Consider the following 17,649-nt stretch of genomic DNA (forward strand, 5'->3'; position numbering starts at 1 on the left):
AAGAGCAGATTATTTACAGATGAGAAGTAAAAACGAGCCGCCAGGTGCTAAAAAATAAAGCTTAGACTCAAACGTTAGAACAGGCTTTTCCCCGCAGCACGCCGTGTAATAAATACTCACAAAGGAAACGGCGCCGTTACAACTTATGTCTAAAAATGTATCGTTTCATGCATCGTTAAAACACTCGACTCCAGCTACACGACGCGCAGCAGGAAACACTTCACGTCGAGCTGCCCGAGATTCACAGAATTTACAGAAAATGTTAAATTTGTGATTTATATCGTTATCGGACGATAGATGTCTTATATCGGGATATGAGATTCTGGTCGTATCGCGCAGCCCTACATGAACGTTTCAATGTTCACAGCCAGACTCGCCTCAAAGCTGGCTGCGTTTTCTCTTCTCCACATTCTTCCCTTTGCATTTACAAAAACCTGCAGATTCGTGCTGCAGCTTACACACATGTGCACGCATGCTCCGTCATTTTAAAAACTCTAATCAGGCACGTGCTCCGTCCACAGATGCACATGTTCATTGCCCGCTATTGTGACCTGCTCAACGTCGTGATCTCTTGCGATGGCTGTGAGAGGATGGCACCTTGGCACCGCTACCGATGTCTGCAGTGCATGGACATGGACCTCTGCAAGACCTGCTTCCTTAGTAAGTGCATGACACCGATGATCAGAGGACCTTCCCGTAGTCGTAGTTATACTCACTCTGGATGCGTGTATATGTAAACCAGGTGGTGCCAAGCCTGAAGGCCACGAGGATGACCATGAGATGGTAAACATGGAATATGCCTGCGATCATTGCCAGGGGCTTATTGTAGGCAGCAGGATCAACTGCAACGTGTGTGAAGACTTTGACCTGTGCTTCGGTTGTTACCACGCAAAGAAGTATCCTGACAGGTGACGCGCGTCAACTCACATTTAATGTTGAGGTTGGCCTCTTTAGTTCTCCTTTTATTAAATGGTTATCGTCCCATCGCCAGCCACCTGCCCACCCATCGGATCACTGTGTACCCCATGGTGACCATACGGATCAGCGATCGCCACCGTCTCATCCAGCCCTACATCCACAACTACTCCTGGCTGCTGTTTGCTGCTTTGGCCCTGTACACGTCAGAGCTGAGCAGCGAGAAGCAAACGGATGGAGACACCTTGGACAGCGACACTCTGAACGTGGCCAAAGCCCTGCAGACCCACTGCTCCCAGCTCATCACTGACTGCTTGCTCAAAGGACAGACTGGCAAAGGTAAGTTCACAGCAGTGTAGCACTTGCATAATTTTACGTTGCACAGACTGGTTATTAACATGTAATACTCTCTGTTTCTCCTGTGCTCTGCATAGGTTTCCGTTCCTCTGCTTTGCTTGCTCTGCTGTCCACCAACGATTCTGCTTCTGACAGCGAGCTGTGTCCAGTCTCTCCCGAGTCCTCTCAAGAGCTCAGCACAGCCACGGACACCTCCTCGCTCCCTGGTAGCACAGCAGCAATCTGCTCTCCTTCATCTCCTAAGCACAAGGTGGGGAATGCAACTCATGTTCAAAGATAATGTGACGTCCTCATGTTTGGGTCTCGCCGATTTACAGAAAAGATGCAGAAACGCGTAAAAGTCAGCCTGTCCTCTGTCAAACAGGACAAACCGTCAGATGAGAAAAAGGCAGAGGAGGGGAGCTGTCCTCCTCCTGCTCAGCCAGAGTTGTCGCTCCCTCCGAGCAGTGGGCCGGGGGACAAAAAGAAGCTGGTCACTCAAGACACCCTAGACTCCGCCCGGCTCAGCCAGACCCCGTCAGTGTCCAGCGAAGACGCCCTCTCTCCTGTGGTCCGACGTGAGTGCTTTCACCCAGACGCTCGGCCTGGTTCAACTCAATGTATTCATTTATTTATTTACTCTTCTTTGCTCCAAATTGTGGACCAGGAGCAGTCAACTCGCCAACATCTGATGTTGTCAAGGAAACTGACGATAGGCTGCCCCCAGTTCCCCTTCAGGGGCACGTGTTCTCCGAGTGCTCAAGAGAGAGGATCCTGGGACTGCTGGCAGCCATGCTACCTCCAGCCAAACCAGTAAGAGACCAAAATCATTTTGTGGGGTTAAAACATTAAGATAGGAGATACAGCTCTCATGTCTGTGCAATAAATATGGAGTTACAGCTACAAGGCTAATCTGCTGTCAGCCGTTTAGCTTGGCTGAGGTCAGGGGCTGGCCCAGATGACACTGTGGGCCATACAGCAGACTCTCAGGGAAACTCCAGTCAGTACGAAGAAGCTGAATTACACATTTAAACAATGAGAAGTGGACAAACGGCGAGCCTTGATGGACGGCACCTTGTTGTCCAACTGTTGGACAGTATAAATGATTTTGTACATGTTTCTAAAGGTTCGTCACTCCTATGACTGCGCTGACATATTCTCCTCTTATCCTCACGTGTGCTGTCTTCCTGTCAGGGCTGTTCCCTGTGTCTGCCCAGTCTGAGCTCCATGCTGCCACAGCTTTTTAAGGCAGTCATTTCCAATGCTGGCTCTCTGAATGAGACCTACCACCTCACCTTAGGCCTCCTGGGTCAGCTGCTGCTCCGGATCCCTCCGATGGAGGCTGACGCTGCTGTGACAGAGGCTCTGGCTGACAAGTATGAGTTGCTGATACAAGGAGAGATGTCCTGTTCAGACATCCAGGGCTGGAAGACCATACAGCTGCTTTTCAGCCTGGGCGCCGTCTGTTTAGACAGGTAAATATCATTATGTTATTATCCACCTGTTGCAGACGAGCCAGGACGATGTCTCTGCTGATCACAAATACAGGACAAAGTTGCCTCTGTGTGAAAGATTTTAAATTAACAGTCATGTGATTGAAGTGCAGATCAGCCTTTATTCACGAGCCTTAACAAAATACTGCGTGAACTGTTTTTTTATACGTTGGTCCCTTTTTAGAGGCTCGATAGTAGTTGGGCAAAGTGACATCACTTCAAAGAGAAGGACTGTTTTTAATCCTTTTCTTGAATGCGTGGACATCAGCGCTCTGACAGACCTGCAGCTGCCCTCACATACTTTTCGTTTGTCCGTCTTTCTGCCTTCAGGTTCCTCTTCAGTAACTGAAAAGCTTTTGGGTTCAGTTTAAGCGTCTGACAAAAGCGCCAGTCTTTGCCATGAGACGCTCTCGGCTTTGAGTCATTGAGTGTTGAGCGATCGGCGTTGCAGCATTTGGCTGAATCTGAGCAGAGTATTGGTCAACAAATTCATCCTGCTGCTTTCTGTCAGCTGCTACATTTTGCTCTTGAGCAGGGTCGGCATGATGAGTGCCGTCTAAAATGTCCTCATGTGCATGAACAATAAATGTAGTAACGCTCTATAGCAACAGTTACTATAATGAACAACTTCATCGAACTGTATTTGTTCACAGATGTTGGCAAAGTGCATTTAATGGTCTCTGTATATTTATGGTCCCCTCAACAATGATGCGAAAAACTGGGCCAATACGACACGTTTGTTAATGCAGGGACACACGTGTTAATGTGGTCCTGGTCTCCCACTCAGAGTCTCCAAGCGTCCACATTCAGACCTGAGGACACTCTTAGTGTGACGGGAGATCAGCTCGCACAGATCTGTGAGCCGAATACTGTCAATAAGCCCCGTGCAGTGTTTTTAAGACAGTTAAACGTGTCAGGTAGTGACGTGCAGCAGGTGAACGTGCAGCTCCATGAACACGCACAGCTGTGGATTCAGCTGCGCTCGTAGTTCTGCAAACTTTGACCCCGCAGAGTCGAGCTTTCAGTTCAGTCGGCTGCATTTCGATGTCCTCTGTGTCTGAGAGACGAATCCAGCTGCTTATTAAAGCTTTCTGGTTTGATCAGGAAAGAAAACATTGGTCCGAACACCTCAGTCCTGAAAGCGTCTCGAGTCTTCGGATGTATCCGTGTATTTCCGTGGTGCTGACGCTGGCGTTTGCTGTTAGCTTACATACCGTCGTTGAGAAGTGCACAGCTGTGTCTGTGCAGTGCGGCCCGGCCGTAGATATTTATTTCTTCATGCACTTTCTCTGGTTAATGCGTGTCGAGCCACATCTGGGCGTGCCAGCTGTGGCTCGAGTGCCCAGGGTTGATGATGCTCTTTGTCCAATTACTTTTGAGCCTCTGAAAATGTCTGAACGATAAAACATGTATAAAACTGTTTGTACATCCTACAATCCCCTGAACGTCGATCGCAGATCGATCGATTTGAAATCCCCTGCGGGGCTTTATAGAGGGAAACTACAAAATTATGGGCCTAACGGCAGAGGTGGCGCCAGCTGCTCATAGAAACCAGTTTGTTTGTTTTTCCCTGTTGTTGTTTTTTGTGGATGTGTAAACAGCTGTTTGGATGTTTGGTTGCAGTCGCATTGGCTTGGACTGGGCATGCACGGTGGCAGACATTTTGCACAGTCTCAATGCTTGCCCCGAGTGGTGCACAATCATCGCCGCCTTCACTGACCATTGCATTCAGCAGCTGCCGCAGACTCTGAAGCGCACCAACCTCTTCACACTGCTGGTGCTCGTGGGCTTCGCCGAGGTGGGTAGAAGACAGTTGATGCTGTGGAGTCTGAAACCTTACTGAGACTCTGTGAAGCCTATTGTGACGTGTGTGTGTGTGTGCGTGTGCGTGTGTGTGTGTGTGTGTGTGCGCGCGTGCGTGCGTGCGTGCGTGTGTGTGTGTGTGTGTGTGTGTGTGTGTGTGTGCGCGCGTGTGCACGCCAGGTGCTGTGTGTGGGCACCCAGACGGTGTTTATCGACAACGCCAATGAAAAGCACAACATGATCTTGCTGAAACACTTCACAGAAAAGAACCATGCTGCGGTGGTGGACGTTAGAACACGCAAGAGGAAAACAGGTTAGCACAGTAGCTTCTGGACCGCGTATGATGAGGAGTCATCTTTGGATTAACCTTCTGTGTGTTCGCTTTCGTAGTGAAGGACTACCAACTCATCCAGTCTCAGGATTCTTGCACGGTCAGTCTACCGGGGCAGCCAGAGGGCCAAGGCTGCCCAAAGACGCTGCTCAGTTGCTACCTGGGCAATTTCACCTCCATTATTAGCCACCTGTTGCAGACAAGCCAGGACAACGGCTCTTCTGATGCCGTGGAGGCTTCCTGGGTCCTGTCTTTGGCTCTTAAAGGCCTCTATAACATACTCAAGGTACTCCAACCATATCCGCCCTCCACGTTGGACAGCTTCTTATCAACAAGCTATCCCCGACCTGTTTAACATGATCAGTATCCCACCTCTGATCAGACAAACTTGGCACGATTCCTTTTCATGTCCTGTTGTGTTTTTTGTTAAGAAGCACGGAGTGGAGCACGCACATGAAGCCATCCAGGAGTCAGGCCTGACCCAGCTGCTGGTGAGGAAGTGCAGTAAGGGGACCGGCTTCAGCAAGCTGTGGCTGCTGCGCGACCTGGAGATCCTCTCCATCATGCTGTACTCTTCAAAGAGGGAGATCCATTCCATGGCCCAGGACCCGGAGCGAGAGCAACGAGAGCAGGACAAGGAGCACGACTCGGACCACTCCAGCTGCTGTGCTGACGACACGGATGTCAATAAGCCCGACCCGCTGGAGGGTCTGGATGAGGAGACAAAGATTTGCTTCCAAGTGAGTTGTGCTGCAAACACGCGCAGCCAAACCTGGGGTGAAAGAAAACGCTCAAGACTTTTTTCCTTCCAAATGCAGATCACCCACGATGCCTTAAACGCCCCTTTGCCCATTCTGCGAGCTATGTATGAGCTGCAGATGAAGAGGACCGACTCGTTCTTCCTGGAGGTCCAGAAGAGGTGAGGATGAAGATTTACTTTGTGATTCATGGATTCACTCAAATCTAAAACTTGCTGTGATGTTGTGCTTTTCAGATTTGATGGAGAAGAGATAAAAACGGACGAGACGATCCGTACGCTGGCCCAGAAGTGGCAATCCAGCCGGCGGCCTCGGTCTGAGGAGCGGAACACCAAGGCTGTGGACACGGACATGATTGTGGTGTCTTGCATGGTGGGTTGTTCCAAAAATGCTCTAAAACAGCCAGTTTCTCAGTCAGTGTTACAAGTCGTTGTTTTAAATGATAATGTTCTTGATTGGCCTGGCAGTCTAAACCGAGTCACTGTGAAAAGGCCACAGAGGAGATCAACGTCGTAGCCCAGAAGCTCATCACCAACTCGGAGAGCGACCTCCAGCTCAGCTATGCCAAACAGAGACGCACCAAAAGCTCCGCTCTGCTGCACAAAGAGCTGGATGTGCGCAGCAACCGAGCCGTTCGTCAGTACCTGGTGAAGGTCAACCAGGCCATCGCCACGCTGTACGCTCGCCACGTGCTGGCGTCGTTGCTGGCCGACTGGCCCGCAGACGCGCCGATGAGCGAGGAGGCCCTGGAGCTGAGCGGGGCCTCGCACATGGCTTACATCTTGGACATGCTGATGCAGCTGGAGGAGCGGCCGTCGTGGGAGAAGGTGAGACGGGAGGCAGAAGTGAACAAAAGTAGTGTGCGAGTACACGATGGGCTGAAGCCGCTTTGTTTGCTTTTACAATCAGATTCTTCAGAGGGTGCTGAAGGGCTGCAGCCACAGCATGCTCTGCAGTCTCTCTCTCACTGCTTGCCAGTTCATGGAGGAGCCTGGCATGGCAGTGCAGGTCAGAGAGTCCAAACACCCGTACGATAACAACACCAACTTTGAGGTGAGTCGGTTGTTGTTGCTTCAAACGTGTGCTTTACTGAACATCTGAACTCCACAAAGACCTGCGCTGTGTTGGGATTCATGTCGTGTGTTCTGCCCTCAGGACAAGGTGCACATCCCTGGCGCCATCTACCTGTCCGTAAAATTCGATTCCCGCTGCTACACAGAGGAAGGCTGCGACGAGCTCATCATGTCCAGCAGCAGCGATTTTGTCCAAGATGTTCACAACTTCAGTGGGTCTCCGCAGAAGTGGTCCGATTTTGAAATCCCCGGTGAGGACCGTCCGTGTGTGTTTGCGTTTGAGATCGTGTGACTGTTCACTTCATATTTGCATCTCTGGCTTTCTCAGGTGATACCCTGTACTACAGATTCATGTCAGACATGAGCAACACAGAGTGGGGCTACAAGTTCACCGTAACGGGGGGACACAGGGGCCGTTTTCAGACAGGTGCCGTCCTCCTTCTGTTTGGGTTCAGATTCGCTTTGCAGCCTTTTTGTTGAACGTCACATTAACATCGGCTTCATCAACTCTTCTCTGCTCGCTCATCAGGTTTTGAGATACTGAAGCAAATGCTAGCTGATGACCAAGTGCTCAGCCAACTGCCACTAGCCGACATCTGGGAGTGGCAAGTGGGCGTGGCCTGTCGACAGACTGGAAACCAGCGACTGAGAGCCATTCACCTGTTGCTGCGTCTGCTGCAGTGTCAGTCCCAGACGTAGGTCGAGCCTCCTTCTTTTTTTTCTGTAAATGCGTCCGTGACTGTCACACTCCCACCTGGATGCAGCCGTGCCGTCTACCTCTCATCTTTAGCTCAGCATCATGTCCTGGTGCAGGAGTGCACCTCCACGCAGCATTTGCATAGAAGCCTTCATACATGCTCTTGTAATCATGATGGAAATTAGGTAAAGTATGCGTTTAGAAATTTCCATATGTGCAAACTGACCCAGCAACCATCAGGTCACGATGAGGGAATTCATAGAAGTTGGTGTGTAGACGGGCAGCAGCTCCATCTTTAAGAGTGAAATCATCCGTTTAGCGTCCTAGAAAATCTCTTTAAAGGATTTTCTGCGTTTGAGTTGGGAGCTATATCAGCGGTCCCCAACCACCGGGCCCTGGACTGGTACCAGTCTGAGTCATTTGGTACCAGGTCACGATAGTTGAGGCTCGACTGTGAAATTTATGGTTTTCAGGCTTTTTATCATTATTTTTTATTGTGGGTCGTTTCCTGTGTGTTATGAATAAATCTTCTTTTTTTGGTACTGGTTTTATTTTGTTGTATTTATCCGCGACACCTTAAAGGCCGGTCCGTGGTGCAAAAAAGGTGGGGGGGGGCTGAACGAGATGACCTCATGACGACAGACTTGTAAGATGATGAACAGACAAAGTTTGAGAGTTAAGGAGGTGATATTAGCATTTTGTGCCAGCTTTTCATCCTGCTGTTGATGTGTTGCTGCAGAGCCTGCACGCTGACGCTGCTGCGACCTCTGTGGCAGCTCTTCATGTCTATGGAGAACAGCCTGAGCCAGGATCCCACCAGCATCACGGTGCTGCTGCCTCTTCACAGAGCCCTCACTGAACTCTTCTTTATCGCAGAGGCCCGTGCAATCGTGAGTAATGCATCAACACACACGTCTGGTTTGCCATCCTCGTGGGGACATCCCATGGACATAACGCTTTCCCTAACCTCACCATCTATAATGAATGCCTGGCCCTGACCATGACACTAAAACCACCGTTTGAGTGTGAAAATGCCTTCAGCCCTGTGGGGACCTGGATTTGGGCCCACCAACATATGAAGCACACACACACACACACACACACACACACACACACACACACACACACACACACACACACACAGCTGATCATCTAAAAATCCTTTTTCTTCATGTTTTTGTCACTTTTGAAATATGAAGCATTCCAACAGTAAAGATCTAATATGAAGGAGCATTTACTCAGAGCTCCTCTCTGCGTCTCTGTGAGCATGTTTACCGTGCACCTGTTCTACGCTCGGCTCGTGGCCAAAGCCATCTGTGGGACAGCGCCGTGCTGCACGGACGAGGAAGAGATGCTGCTCACTGTGATGCTTATGAATGCTCGCTCTCTTTCTCCGTCTCAGTTGTTTTGAATTATTAATGAAGAGAAGTCTCGAGATTATGAGCGCACCATCAGCCAGGAGTTTCCCATCTGTCGATGCAGGGGAAGCAGGCAGGGCCAGAAAAGCAGGACCTCTCCTGCAGCCTTCCCAGCGAGGCCCGAGGCTTCTCTCTGATAATAAAAGGACATCACTTAAATCATCTTACAGGACGGAGTCTCTGCTGCACCCGCTCGATGTTGTCACGTGTAAGAGAGGGACTGGCGAGCTGAGGTTCTGCAGTGTTTCTGAACAAGCACCAGGGGGCGGTAGTGGCGCTCAGTACATTTGCCTGGGATGCCCCTCATGAATACTGCAGTCAGCGTAACAACACATGATGGTGTGTAACGCGTTGTGTACAGCAGCACTGCAGACACACTTCGGTTATACAAACACGTATGATGCAGATTTTCTTTCTTAGGAGTGAAGTGAAGCTGTGTGACGTCAGCAGTAGTTGTTGTTCACGCCGCGCCAAGTTCTCCAGTGAATGTGACGCAACTGTGATTTTCCTGATGGGTGTGAAATGGCTCCGTGGTTTTAACACCACACATGAACACGTCATGTTGCAGCTGTCGAAGTAAGGGTGGGCTGAGATGTGCTTGGTCCGGGATTATTGGAAGTGTGGTTGTAAACTGGATTAGACTGGTGACAAATGGGCTACAAAGCATTTAGATTACATCCAGCCAAAACTGGGAATGCTGGTGTCCACTGTGGCTGACATACTGGGGAAGCATCTGTGATCTTCCTCAGAAAGATGTGACTAAAGTTGGCTGTCAGAGCTGACTGCAGTGATGATGCACGGCCATACTGACCAGCGCCGTGGTGACAAACTGTTCGAGTCATACGAAGCTAACGAGCAGCATCGAGTCCTCTGTGGCTGCATTAGCTCTGAGCGCCTACGCAGCTTATTAGAGGGCTTCAGGGGCCATCGGGCTTCACGTTCGGGCTTCTCGTTCTCTGAATGCACGTAAAGTTCATGGTCAGCTCCTCTGAGAGTCAATTAAGTCGCTGCCTAAGAAGGGAAAGTTGTGTTTAGGAATCCAAGCTGTAAGTCGTGCACCACTGCCTGTACAAATCGTCCTGGGTTGCTCCTACAGCGTAAACACTTTGGATGAATGCTGGAGCAGAGCTCTGGACTGTGTTTCCAGTGCTGTAAAAGCTCAATTTGGCCAGTCTCAGTCCATTTAGCCTCTGTGTAGTCTTATCTGTGTTTTCCAAATCCCTGTGCTTATGTAAGCCCAAGGTACATCTCTCTCATAGGGCCAAGTGGAAGCTCTCGTTTAGTTTGTTTATAATTTTCAATGACTTTTCCAACATCCCACGCTTCAGTTAGATGCTGAGATGAAGAGAGGTCAGGGAACCAGGCCTCATTTATAACCGAGCGCCTCTTTTATGTAGCCTGCTGCTCTGTTTCAGGAAGTTCCTTCTTTATCTGGTTTTATTCATGCGTCTTGCATGCATGCATCAAACTAAATGCTGGAATGGTGCAAACGATGCATTACTAATTTACCTGCGTTGGACGTGTCTTCCAGGCTCAGGGCGTCCTCCAGGAGTACCTGTTAGCCATGACCACTGATGAGCAGCTCCTCAACCACACCGCCATGGTAAGGCTTCCTCTCTCTCTTTGTCTTTGCATATTAACATATTCCTAAATTCAAAGCATTGCACTCAGCGGACGGTTGCAGCTCAGAGAAGTTGCTCGTGCACCTTAAAGTGTTATGCAACTCTTTCTTAACCACGCAGTCCCACTGATTGAACGCTCTTGAGTTGCTGTGAGTCAGCTCGCCTGGAGTCTCTTTTGCTAGTGAATCACAGAGCTGTTGACACCTAGCAGATCCCTCTGCACCCCCTCCCCTTGTTTTGAATGTGTGTGGGCTGTGCTCGGGACTAATGTATTTGGTAATTACAGTCCATTAGCATGTGTGGCAGAGCGAGCCACAGTGTCCTCTGCACTCAGGACCACGCAGTATAGCAGAGGAGCCCACAGGCAGTTAGGAGGAGCAGAGGATGCAGCATGAAAAGCACACTGTGGGTGGTTCTGCTGAGTGGTTACCTAATACCTGTCAGGGTGAAAACAAACCCAAAGGTGACACAATAGTCCAAACTGTTACGATAACAATGGATATTTGGGGCAAATCAGCTGATGTCCCAAACGCTCTGAAGCCACCGAGGACGGCTTCGCTCGCCGTCGTGTCTTCACAGCTTAAAGTAATGCACAGGGCTGCCCATCACTTACTGATCACTTAGTTAAACAGTGTGTTTTTGATTTGATGAAATTGCCCACCAGACCCCGTGAGCACGGTGACAGCCGAATCGGCGAGCGCGATGAGACGGAGCGTTCCCTGGAGCTGAGCTGCAGGCTGGAGGAGGGAGGAGGAAGCTATTAAATGAAACATTGTTAAAAAATTATTGTAGAGCCGCAAGATGGAAAGAGCAGAATGGAGCTTCATCATTAATCCTCCAGTGCATATATCTGCTCTCCTCTGTGAGGAGATAAAAGACACAAGTGTTTGATTAAATTAAGGCTGCATCCGCTGTGGCTGCATGCTTTATATTAACCATTAATGAAACGAGCAGGTATAATGTGAAAAAGGGACTGAAGTGATGAATCCTCTCATCCGACGGCCACCCTCAGCTCACTGATTTGGCTGCTCACTAGTTAGCTGTCTGCTAACAGTTCACTGCATCCACCTGCTTGCATGGCACTAGCTGCACTTAGAGAACTGAAAATGTGCAATTTATAGCTTAAAAGGAACGATGGTGTGGTTCACACTGGGACAAATGGGTATAACTTGGTGTGGGACATGTTTTAATGCTATGCAATGTGTCAAATGAACTGTGAAGCAAACCAGCACAAGTCGGCCATACTGGGTGTAATGTGTCCTTTCCTTTGGTGCATGTCTGCAGCCTGGCTGCTGCACTTGAGGAGCTGCAGACTCTTAAATGTCAAAATAGAAAGCTGAACTGGGAGAAAACAAATGTAAATGGTCTAAATGGTTTCTAGGCAATACTAAATATTTCTGTACTGCAGAGCAGCTCTGAACATGTTTGTCAGTGTCACACAGCCTAAACATGAAGCTGTCCAGTTTGAGACCAGGAGAAGACGCAGGTCCCCGGGAGCTGCAGACATCAAAAGTGCACCAACGTGAAAATCTTTCAGATCAAATATGTGAATCAATCTGCTGTTTGACACACTTACACTGAATGTTTCCTTGGAGCAGAAGCTGCATCAGCCTACAACAGTGCATGTTTCCTGATATTCTGACAGATCTTATGTGCAGAAATCAGAGTGATGCACGTGACCGACTGAATGTGACAGCGTTATTATTTATCGTGGAGGTGTTTGGGTTTTTGTCCCGCTGCCATTAGTGGACTCGACAAAGGAAAACTAGACCCCGCTCTGAGCAGGTGTCATGGTGGACCGATAACAGGATGCGGCTAATAAGGGACAAAGTTTCATAAAGCATAAGTTGCACCGTCTGTTAAACTGGCACAGCACAGACGTAGAGACGTTATGGCATCGTTAGTTTCAGAAAGTCATCCTTAATATTAACATCCGCACTGTTTGTTCCGCCTCATCGAGCCTGATTCTGTCGGAGGGTTCTTCCTCTTAATGGGAGGTTTTCCTCCCTGCTGTCGCCAAGCGCCTGTTCACAGGGGTCGTCTGCGTGTCGGGCCCTTTGCTGTAGTGTGATGCTGTATAGATGAACTGAGTATTTCTTTGTACCTGCAGCTGTTTCCTGACGTACTTTTGCTTTCTGTGTAGGCACTGAAGAACATCGCTGCCATCAGCCTGGCCATCAATTACCCCAATAAATCTACGAAGCTACTCAACATGTCCCCGTGAGAGGACCCGAGGGAAGAAGGAGGATAACTTGAAGGGGACACATCCTGACTCTGCTTGTTTAACAGGCACAGAGATCCAGAGGAGAACCTCGGTTTACCATCTACTGCTTTTCCTCTACCAGGACCCCCCTCTTACTCTTCAGACGGTAGCTCGCAGTGCAGCACTGTGGACGTGGGTGTGGAGGGGACTCGAACAGCTTTCCACACTTACAATCCTTTTTGCCTTAGGGGACTCGGTTATATCAGCATGTGCATTCACTGAAACCGGAACAAATGTAGGGTGTAACTGTCATTATTTTTGACTTGAAGAATCTGTGCTAAATGACATCAAGTGTGCCAAATTTGCAGCCTTCCAGGGGAAGTGTTATTCCTAGTTTTCCTGCCTTTCCCCTCCCTTCTGAACAGCGGCCGCTCTGGGTTGCGTAAGCACTTTTCAGACACGGGGCAGCTGACATTGCTGGCTTCATCAGTCACTCCCATAGGTGGTTTCTGCATTAATGTTCCTCACGCTTGCATTTTGACACACCCACGAGCCACGACAGCGACAGCGTTGCATAATAATTCCACATGTGCAAAAGACCCGTAGACCTGCTGTTAGTATTGCACACAGGGAAATGTAACCACACCTTAGTGCTGTCATTGTCACTGAGCAGGATGTCTCTTTCTCTCTGAGAGCGCTGCAGGGCGTGGCTGAGAGACTCCGCCCCTCACATGGAAGCAGTGAGACACAGTTGGGTCCCCCCCCCCCCCTCTGTCGCCTGCTTTAAACGTACAGGAAGGTTTTACTAATGTTACAATTAAGCAAAAGAGGTCGTTCTGCACACGTTATTGTTGTTAAGGGCATCCTGTAAAAAGACAAAGTCCTGGTGTCGTGCAGGCACGCCCTTTAATGACACGCCACACGTTTAGACTCGACCTGCAACCTTCAGGTAAATATTACAGATCTAGGATGTTTTTGCCACTGAGACATGACGACAAGCCGTTCAGATACAGCCGCCAGTTGATCGTGGTGAAAACGGGTCACCTTGGCGACTTGCGTCTCCGTGGACACGAGGAGCATCCTAAAAATACTGTCCGGGACATTCGAGTCTCATTAGTCACCACAGAGAGAAAGTAATGACCTACTAGCTAATCCCTCTCCATCCTTCCTTGCCGCCTCCTCCTTTACTTTTTACCCTCTGTGCTTCCTTTCTTCTTCCTCCTTTTTTTTTTTTCTCATTGAACGGTGAAATCGACGTGTCACAATAAATATGCTAAACATGGATCTGACCTGTGTATAAAGGGAACAAAGGCTCACAGGACGGGGATGAGGACGGCAGCAGAGGGAAATCTGAGACCGTTTCACTATTTTATGAAAAACTATCATGATGTCAAATGTTGTTCTTGAGAAGCGCCCGATCCCTCGAAGGCCTCGACTTTCATCGCTGACCCTGTGACACGTTACTATGAAGTGAATCTGACTGCTGTTCAACATCAGGTCCTCACGTTCAGTCGCTTCCTAAACGTGTCGTCTAACCCTTCGTCTCATCGTGCGGCACGTGGCCACGTCACGCTTCGAGTCATGCATGTCTGAGTCCCAATCATTATTGGATAAATGCAGTTTTGAGATGTAGGAAGGCGTGGTAGTTTTATACCAAAGAAACTGTCGTCGTGAACGTCTGTGAGAGATCCTGGAGTTCGTTGTGTCTCTCACGCAGCTCCACCTGCGAGGCGCAGAGGAAACCTTGAGACGTCGCGTCGTCTTTTTTGTTTGTGTCTCTTTTATTTTTTTCATCTTTTAATTCTGAAGTGGCCCCACACGGACTGCTGGTGGTTTTGTTCACACAAACATCAACCGCAGTTAGCAAAGGCCAAGATGTGCCCTCCGCTGGGCTTCTACAACGCCTCACCGATCTACTATGTGCCTATGGTTAAACTGAAGCAATCATAATTTAACTCGTGTTACCGGAGTTCTTATTAATTATATTTTAAAAGAGAAATATATTGTTTAATTTGAGGGTTTTTGTAACTTTTTACTTTTAACGTTGCTTTTCTTTTCACGCTGATATTTGAGGCTGACTAATCTGAATGTACATATCTGTGAATATTAATTGCACAGGAGAAAAAAAGACTTTGATATCAACCCCTTACAAATAAACATTACCGGCACTAACACGGACACTCGGATTCTGGTTTTGTATGCATGGCACACCGAAGGTAAAACTAAAGTCCTGCTTGGGTTGAAATGTCATCCATTTCTAATAAAAGATAGAAATGACTTAAATTTGGCGCCTGCTGTCATCTTTCTGTAGGAGCAGCGTGTGCTGCGGTAAATAAAGTTTGATCGCTCGTTCAGCAGTGATTAGAGCCCGCACAGTGAGCCAGCGCCATCAAGAGTTTGCTTTCACCCTTTGACTTCTTAAAAACAAATGCATCTTATCCTCTGCACTATAAAACAAAAACCGCTCGCTTTGTTGTTTCTTTGAGCAGCCCCGTCGTACGACTTTGATTTATTCAGCGTCATCAGCTCATGGTCAGCCTGCTAGAGTCTCGGGGACAGCGCCGATGATCGCTGGGGCGATAATGACATTAAATGGAGGAAATATTCAATAAGGCTCCAGATGATTCAGTACCCCGCTGCGCCACAAAAGCCCCCACACTGGAGTGAGTCAGCTCTTCTGCTTCCCCTCCTCCGGTGCACCCCCCCTCCATGTCCTGCTTCCTTCTGATTGTTCATGCAGCTTCCCGCTGTGCTTATTCACCTGAGGTGGAGAAAAAGAAAAGGCTTGCACGAGCTGCAATCTATGGGGAAACCTCCCAAAATGTGGCACTTTCAAGAAAGAAATGCTGAATGCATGCTGCTGTGAGAAACTGTTTTCAAGCTGTGCTGATATTCTGTGGAGCTCCAAGTGTTGAGTTGAAATGTTCACTGAATGAGGAGAGTTAAGAGCTACAAATGACATTTTTACGGCCCCTTTCAGGGTCCCCACAATAGATCATCTGACTCCACCTCACGATGTCCTTCCTCTTCTGTTACACCCACCCTCTCCATGTCCCCATTCACTGCATCAATAAATCTGCTCCACCTTTAACATCCTTTGACCAGGATATCCACGGATCCTCTGCTCATCCCTGAATCCTGGTCACTCACAGTGGAGATCACTAAACCTTTATTTCTGCCTCCTCAAGCACTTTTTAGAGCCACTCACATCATAGCGAGTCTCAGCACCTTTCACTCCTGCTGTGCTCCAAACCCAAATCACCCAGTGCTCATCTCCACCCTCTACGCTCTCTCGTTCACTTTGAATGGTTGACCACAGCTATTTAAACTCGTCTACCTTCATTTTCGCTCTCGCTTGCGCTGACTGTAATTCCCTTTTTGCAGCACGTAGCTCCACTTCTCTGCCCTTACCATCCCACTCTTTGTCTGTGAATGTGAAGCACGATCTGATGTCCGCAGACGCAACGTTGATCCTGGACAAACACAATGATACTGAGGAATAACACCAACATGGGAAATCACCAACACACTAAATCTGTATGAATAAATAATTATTTCAAATACTTAAATACAGTCAACACATTTAGCCACAGACAGGATGAGCTGCTGAAGGTCAAACTGAGCATCACAAAGGGAAAGAAAGGTGATTAAAGTGGCTGTGAATCAGAATCAGAATACTTTATTGATCCCTGGGGGAAATTATTTTTTGTTACAGTGCTCCATTTTAAACCAACATTAAGACAAGACAGACAATACACTAACTAAGAATAGTACAATATATACATATATATACATACATACGGTTGCTGGTGCCAAACCGACTGGTGTGAATGGTCTCCACTTTCCCAGATCTTATTCCAACTGAGCACTTCTGGGATGTGTTTGAAAAGCTGACAAATCTGCAGCAACCGTGCGATGCTGTCATGTCAGTGTGGACCCAAACCTCTGAGGAATGTTTCCAACACCTTTCTGAAGGCAAAAGCAGATTTAATGCTCTTGTGACTGTATCTAGCATTTATAAATATTACTGTATCGTCTGCAGACTTTCAAAAATGCACATTTTGATGTCGAATCGTTAACACACGGCAGCCGTTTTCAAACATAACTTTTTTTTTCAATAATTAAAAAGATCTAAACTGAATTTCAGCAAAATAATTGTCATCACTGTAGCATCAGCAGACGCTTCTGTTTCTCCTCGTATTCAGCTGCACTCTGTTTTGGCCTGGTCATGACTCTCCACCTGCAGCGGCTCCATCACAGCACTGACATCAGCCCAGCAATGAAGCGCTGAGGGTCACACAAAGGTCAACTTTAGGTTCTCAAGCTTCACGCAGAAATGCCCCGGCCTGGGTTATGTTGCTGTCAGGTAACAGTGCTGACCACGAGCCCCGTGCAGCCACAGATTTCAGCTCTGTCAGGTCTCAGTCTCCCTGCCGTGAGTCTACAAAGACACACCAACATAAGCACAGCCATCTACCAAACATTTGGTTTTATGGAGAAAAACAGTTTTGCTGATTCATTTGAAACAATGTGTCACAGTTTTTCTAACACAAACAAAAACAAGAAAGAAAAACTGTAAATATGAAAACCATGTTTCTATAATAACCATGGAAGAAAATGGTTTGAGGACAGAGATGTGCTCTTGATATCCCCACAAATATGTCAGAAATGACTCAGCTCCATCTTCTAAGTGTTGGAAGGAATGTAGAGACTTCTAATTAAACATTACCCGCATAATGTGGTCGTGCGATATGGGAAAAATCACAGTGGAGTGAAAAAATAGAAAGAGAACCTTCCCGGCTTCTGTAGATACAAGAGGACAAATATTTAGAAGGCTGCGAGAGGAAGAAAGAGTTTAGACAGCTAGAGAGAGCTATGATAACACAATGTTCATGACTAAAGTGAGAGAAGCAAACAAAGAGACACAATACGCCGAGCTTGTTTCACGGGGCCATATGCACGACAGCAGCATCGCGTCTCAGACCTCGTTTGCTTTTCAC

General features: G+C 48.1%; 1 protein-coding gene across 6 annotated transcripts in view; it reads left to right on the plus strand.

Annotated features, from left to right (window-relative positions):
- The window catches only part of zzef1 (zinc finger, ZZ-type with EF hand domain 1), a 29,343-nt gene extending 14,411 nt beyond the window's left edge, over window positions 1-14,932 (plus strand). For 4 of the 6 annotated variants that reach the window (XM_085419807.1, XM_085419809.1, XM_085419811.1 and 1 more), the window contains exons 34-54: window positions 522-660; window positions 743-908; window positions 992-1,254; window positions 1,350-1,522; window positions 1,637-1,829; window positions 1,919-2,064; window positions 2,446-2,726; window positions 4,368-4,542; window positions 4,728-4,860; window positions 4,938-5,164; window positions 5,310-5,618; window positions 5,697-5,797; window positions 5,873-6,008; window positions 6,104-6,463; window positions 6,546-6,689; window positions 6,792-6,960; window positions 7,038-7,136; window positions 7,239-7,404; window positions 8,146-8,296; window positions 10,356-10,427; window positions 12,590-14,932. In XM_085419807.1, the coding sequence (XP_085275933.1) occupies window positions 522-660; window positions 743-908; window positions 992-1,254; window positions 1,350-1,522; window positions 1,637-1,829; window positions 1,919-2,064; window positions 2,446-2,726; window positions 4,368-4,542; window positions 4,728-4,860; window positions 4,938-5,164; window positions 5,310-5,618; window positions 5,697-5,797; window positions 5,873-6,008; window positions 6,104-6,463; window positions 6,546-6,689; window positions 6,792-6,960; window positions 7,038-7,136; window positions 7,239-7,404; window positions 8,146-8,296; window positions 10,356-10,427; window positions 12,590-12,670 (3,684 nt within the window). In that variant the 3' untranslated portion in view covers window positions 12,671-14,932. The remainder of the gene's footprint in view (window positions 1-521; window positions 661-742; window positions 909-991; window positions 1,255-1,349; window positions 1,523-1,636; window positions 1,830-1,918; window positions 2,065-2,445; window positions 2,727-4,367; window positions 4,543-4,727; window positions 4,861-4,937; window positions 5,165-5,309; window positions 5,619-5,696; window positions 5,798-5,872; window positions 6,009-6,103; window positions 6,464-6,545; window positions 6,690-6,791; window positions 6,961-7,037; window positions 7,137-7,238; window positions 7,405-8,145; window positions 8,297-10,355; window positions 10,428-12,589) is intronic. The other 2 variants (XM_085419810.1, XM_085419812.1) reach the window with 2 other exon arrangements.
- Window positions 14,933-17,649: the final 2,717 nt, after the last annotated feature.

The sequence above is a fragment of the Rhamphochromis longiceps genome, linkage group LG10, assembly GCF_057381845.1.
Source record: "Rhamphochromis longiceps isolate RC_006_pf linkage group LG10, R_longiceps_female_GT1.1, whole genome shotgun sequence".
Lineage (NCBI taxonomy): Eukaryota > Metazoa > Chordata > Actinopteri > Cichliformes > Cichlidae > Rhamphochromis > Rhamphochromis longiceps.